Here is a 5,706-nt window from a genome sequence, read left to right on the forward strand (position 1 = left end):
GGGAGAATGAATTTCATTCACTTTTACAAAATGTAAACAAAAAGTTATATCTGGCATTTTTCATTTTTTTTCATTTATTTTTTGAAAACAACCTATATAAAAAAAAAAAAAAAAAACAATCAACCAAACGCGTTTTTCATTTGCTTTCGTATTTAAAAACAAAAAAACTCTATCAATATATTACGTGCCCTTAACTCCAAAACTTGAAAGCAGAGTTAGAACAACTTGAACAATACTCATCTCATCTCTTCTAGTCATACTTGATGCAGACCCTGTTTCTAAATAACACTTGAGATTAACAACAATGACATTGTCATTAACCATTGGCCTGCTAAAGCCGACTTCGTAGCATCCATCTTTCTCTGCATCTCGATAATTGAAATTACATAAATCCCACGTAATTTTATTATTTAATATCAGTAACCCTTCAATTACATAAATCTTGTGGTAAAATCCATATTTATTCTTATTGCTTCTTTGCACAGTATATTTCCGGTACATATAAACATACTATCCCTGCATTTTCCTACAGTACTTGACCACAAAGAAATAACTTAATTTGAACCCACAAAAGAATGACCGGCCTATAAAACACCTAAAACTTGAATCAAAAGCTCCCCAATATTAAAAATATATATATATATATATATATATATATATATATATATATATATATATATAAATCATCTTTCACTTGACACTCTTGAATCAATTTTTCGCAACGAGTTCAGCTATGAGCTAGGGACGAAGGTGCCAACATAACCAACCCCGGCGATGAAGAATGCAATGGATTGGAGGAAAAGGTAGATGAAGAAGCGGTTCTTTCCATAAGCAAGATCATAGCACCCACAGAAGAAGAGGTAGAGTCCAACAATGAGCTCAAGCAAATGGAGTCTGTTCATAGGCAACCAAGAGATCAGAAAATGTAAACATCAAATTCTATATTTTCAAAGCAGATGTAGCTGTGTTACATTACATGGCAATGCTTTTCTCTTCTAACTTTAATTAAGCACAATAGAAATGAAGAGGGATCAAATTAAGTTGATTCTTGAGCATACAATTAAGAGTAAGCTTCCTTTAATTTTCTGTTTTAAAGGTAAACCTTTGCAAAGGAAGATTTGACTTTCTTTTTAGAAAAAAAAAGGTTAGGCTGTCAATTAGAAAATATCCTACACCGCAAAAGAAGCTTGGTTTTATCTTTTTTGGAAGAGAAAAAAAGAATTTACAGTGCTTTCTTTAGCATGAAGACTGTAAACATGAATGCCAGTACAGTATTTCATTATTAACATATTTGGCCATTATGATGAAGACTACTTTTGCATTCAAACTATGAGAAGTATTTAAGATATTGATTTTATATTTTCCAGAAAACAGGACAGGAATGACCGGCAAAAGAGCTATACCTTTCTCCGATCCTTAGTCGAGGTTTCCTGTGAGCTTTTGCAGCTGATTTTGTCTTGAGAGCATCTCCCAATTTCTCGGTGACGACCCATTCATTTACTCTCCCTGCTTCAAACAGGCCTATAAATGTTGCCTTAGTCCGGTGCAGGGACATTACATTCTCAAAGAGAATCCAGAAAATCAATAGGTGGAGTGATCTGTAAGATTGTACAAACTTCGAAAGTATTAATAATGAATTGAGTAAATACAAAACAAAAGGTTTAATGCAGTTGTTAAAAAGAAAGAAACTTGGTTGCCAAAAGATAGAATATGATTAAGGGGAGTGTAAGAGACCTAGGAGTTCCAACTGCATTGAGGAGAGTAATGGTAGAAGGAATGTATACAGCACCCCAAATGGGAACTTGAACTTCAGGAACCAAAACCGTTGTTGGTAAAATAACACAGTAGAAGACAAAGGTGACAATATGCGCTACGATTTTGCGAACAAAGAAGAAGCTGTAGATCACATGAAACTTCTTCAATGGGGACACCTTCTGCAATATACAATAAGGTAGTATTCAGAAGTATGGAACTAGTAATGATTCCAAGACATATGCCTTCTCAATTATGGCTTCGTTGTGGTTTTAACATTTAAATTTAGGCAGAAACTAACACCATGCTTCAGCAATACCTTGTTTCTTAAAATCTCCATTACCATCTTCCGGAAGAGATTAGCCGGACCACAAGACCATCGGTGCTGCTGATAACGGTAGGCTTTGAAAGTACTGGGCAATTCATTTTTCACCTGAAATTTACAAGGTATTAAACTATTAATATTGGATCAAATCTGAAATAGAGTAAAGTTAAAATAACACAGAGCAGGCGAAGTCCATTGGAAAAGGTGAGTATCAGTCACTCTACTTAGATAGGTTGGTAAGAAGTTTATATTCTCATTCCCAACTATCGTATTCGTATCTCATCCACAGTATTTGAACAAGCATCCATAGCTATTTCCACCAAAAAGAAAAAGGACCATATGGGATTTTCCAGATCAAGTAAACTGAATAATTTTATGTCTACAAGGTGATTTATGAACACCCACAAACATACAATAGTTAACCCAGAAATTGGCTTTAGGTAGTAATTCTCACTTTTAAGCTTCAGAAGCTAAATCTTGCTGATACTCTATTGATAATTTCACAAGAATGTTACCATTTTTACACTGGATTACCTTGAGGTCAGAAATATAGACGAACTTCCAGCCTCTAAGACTAGCTCGTACAGCTAAATCCATATCCTCCACTGTTGTGCGGTCCTTCCATCCTCCAGCCTCATTGAGGGCCGTGATTCTCCACACTCCAGCTGTGCCTGCATAACATTCTCCAATGTTATATCATTAATTAAAGATAACTGGACCTATATTGATGTGACCAATTTTTCATATATATGATATACCATTGAAACCAAAGAAGGCATGAGTCGCAGACCCAACTTCCTGCTCCACTGTGAAATGGTAATCTAGAGACATCTCTTGCATTCTGGTCATCAGGCACTCATCAGCATTTACTGTGATACAACCGAGAAACCATTATCAGATCATACCCTTGTGTTTAGACTATATATTGTCATTGCACAGTAAAGATTTATTGTCACACGTTAGACAAAGTCCCAATAAATCTAAAAAGTAAAGCCATTTGTGTGAAAGCCCTGCAACTGGACAAGTGCCCCATTAATCTGGAATTGAGCTCTCTCCAACATAGACTGTGATGTAGCTAATTCACATATGTGAACTAAACTGTTCTTCTATCTAACCATCATGCTTAAATTTAAGTAGCATTGTCAAAGAATTCATAGCAACTACAGCGGCCGCTACAAATTTTCATCCAAAATACAAAGCATCACATCCTTTTGTAGGCAAAAAATGTAAAAGTCTAAGAGCTATGAAGGGATTGAACATAAAACAGGGATCAATAAGATTACCATATTTCCAGCGAGCTTGGACAAGAGCAATGTCAGGGTTGTGGAGGAGAAATGGGATTGTGCGCCACAGAAAATCGGGCTCAGGTTGGAAGTCGGCATCAAAAATGGCGACGTAGTCACACTGTTTGACGTAAGAGTGCTTCATTCCCTCTTTGAGAGCCCCTGCTTTGTACCCTTTTCTGTTGTCTCTGACCTCGTACTTTATGTTTATTCCTTTGCTTGCCCATCTCTGCACTTCTACTTCCACCAAATCCTGTTGTTGTTTTTGTTCAAATTTAGGACAAAACCCACATCACAATTTGAAACATCGGTTTGCGCTAATTGGGTAAAAAGGACAAACTTGGTGGATTCTGGTGAGATAATAGTTTCATTGGACTTTTACCCAGAAAGGAATGCTCAGCCAGAGGTACAATTACAACTGATTTTCAAGGACTTACACTTCTACTTTTGGGTTTAATGGTAAAGTTTCTCTTGGATGTTGACGGTCTAAATGTTCGAAAACCAAGCCAAGCATGATGATTCCTATAGTTATGTCATATTCGAATGTTTTTTTTTTTTTTTCTCTCTCTCTCTCTCTTCCCAAATTTAATGAACAAAAACCTTATAACATCACACACAACATTTTGAGGAAAAAAATAAATCAAGTAATAATTACAATATTATGTTACCGGATTATCGATATTAATCACATAACTTTTGTTCTAAATATAATATGGTACACTAATTAAAATATCATATAGGTACTACGTTGTACCTCAATTTTTATTGTATCGGTGATTTATTGTGTGGAGGACCATTCCGAAAATATTTGTACTTGATTTTGACTAAACTATTGTGTTTACCCTTTTTTAGAGGAATGAATAAAGTCCTTAATTTAAAAACCATGGCCCCCCATAGTGTCAACTACAAAATCTCAATATAATATAGCATTTGATAGATCAGTTTGAAGTTTGAACCTTAATGAGTGGGTCAGTTGAATCATCAAGAACTTGAACTACGATCCTATCAGAAGGCCATGAAAGCCCACATGCAGCTCCAATAGAAAGTTGATAAACCTGCATATATATTAACCACCACAATGCACTCAAAACACTAAAACCGTATAAATCAAGAGAGATTATTCAGAGCACCGCCGTGCACTTGCACCAACGAGAGATTATTCAGAGCACCGCCGTGCACTTGCACCAACATAAATGAATGGTTAGATTGCATTAAATACACTTTTTGTTTATTAAAAATAAAGTTGATAATAAATATCAAGGATTGAGATTATTTTATAAGGGTTGGGTCACTTGCACCGTCGGTGCATAGGATAATTTCCATGCACCAACATAAATCAATGGTTAGATTGCATTAAATACACTTTTTGTTTATTAAAAATAAAGTTGATAATAAATATCAAGGGTTGAGATTATTTTATAAGGGTTGGGTCACTTGCACCGTCGGTGCATAGAATAATTTCCAATAAATCAAGTCCAAAAAGAAGAAGAAAAAAGAAAAGTTAATAACAAGGGGGAGGATTAATTGCCAGTACCTCTTTTTCATTGTACATTGGAATTTGCACAAGAACCATAGGGTAAGCAGAATTGCCAAGCTCCACATCATCCTTAATTGCCTCCCATTTCCAACGCTTCTCAGGTCTTCTTCTGAAAACCTTGACCAACATTATGACAATTCCCATGTACACCTTCTCCACAAAGAGCAACACAGACATCCCCAAGGACACCGCCACCAAAACTCGCAACAGCGGCACGATCAGTGGTGCTTTCGCCAGCTGCAAAACCAGCCCGAGCGCGTCCATTTTTGTCACTAGTTAAGTGGTGCAGAGAGTAAAGAGGGAGGCGATGAATGGAAGCAGAGTTGGAGGGAGAGGACTGAGAGAGCTAGGAGAAGTGCTCTAAATGGTTGCTTGGGTTGGTTGGTTATATAAGAAGGGTGCTGCAGGCTTGCGAAAAGAACACGGCTTGTTCTTTTCGTTTTTTGTCACTGCTTTTTGGATCTAGCTTGCAGCTTATTTTGCTTCTGAGTTACTTCAAGCTAGCTAATGCGGGAGAGCTGGAATGTCAGTGATGAACAAGATCGAAAATCCCAAAACAAGGCAGATTCAGAGACGTACGCTTTCTTTCTTTGAACTGTTTAAAGAGAATGACAGACTAAACTGTGATCTGGGTCTCTCTCTCTTCACTAATGGCTACTTATCTCGAGGCTGAGGCAGCTTGGTGTTTGAGAATACAAATAACAAATATAGCGGGGAAATGGTGAGTGTATATATAGCTATTAAGGAAAATGATTGTTTACCTCAATTAAGAGGATTCAAATTTGCTCACCACTACATCTTGATTAGTG

At 36.5% G+C, this 5,706-nt stretch overlaps 2 protein-coding genes across 2 annotated transcripts in view; both read right to left on the bottom strand.

Annotated features, from left to right (window-relative positions):
• Nucleotides 1-359: 359 nt before the first annotated feature.
• Nucleotides 360-5,579, bottom strand: LOC133715844 (glucomannan 4-beta-mannosyltransferase 9-like). Its single transcript, XM_062142508.1, has 9 exons — nt 4,895-5,579; nt 4,317-4,415; nt 3,361-3,613; nt 2,836-2,946; nt 2,612-2,748; nt 2,072-2,185; nt 1,735-1,934; nt 1,404-1,598; nt 360-894 (listed from the first exon to the last, which is right to left on the bottom strand). The coding sequence occupies exons 1-9, from the start codon at nt 5,159-5,161 to the stop codon at nt 732-734; spliced, it is 1,539 nt and encodes a 512-aa protein (XP_061998492.1). The 5' UTR covers nt 5,162-5,579; the 3' UTR covers nt 360-731.
• Nucleotides 5,388-5,706, bottom strand: part of LOC133716348 (glucomannan 4-beta-mannosyltransferase 9-like) — a 4,353-nt gene continuing 4,034 nt past the window's right edge. Inside the window, exon 9 of the mRNA XM_062143058.1 lies at nt 5,388-5,415. Coding sequence (XP_061999042.1) covers nt 5,388-5,415 — 28 coding nt within the window. The remainder of the gene's footprint in view (nt 5,416-5,706) is intronic.

Source organism: Rosa rugosa, chromosome 6 (genome assembly GCF_958449725.1).
Source record: "Rosa rugosa chromosome 6, drRosRugo1.1, whole genome shotgun sequence".
In the NCBI taxonomy this organism is placed as follows: domain Eukaryota; kingdom Viridiplantae; phylum Streptophyta; class Magnoliopsida; order Rosales; family Rosaceae; genus Rosa; species Rosa rugosa.

Coding starts and splice junctions, on each gene's coding strand:
- LOC133715844 (XM_062142508.1), bottom strand. CDS start 5,161: ATGGACGCGCTCGGGCTGGTTTTGCAGCTGGCGAAAGCACCACTGATC. Junction 4,416..4,894: donor CAATGTACAATGAAAAAGAG/GTACTGGCAATT, acceptor ATATATATGCAG/GTTTATCAACTTTCTATTGG. Junction 3,614..4,316: donor CAACTGACCCACTCATTAAG/GTTCAAACTTCA, acceptor AAACAACAACAG/GATTTGGTGGAAGTAGAAGT.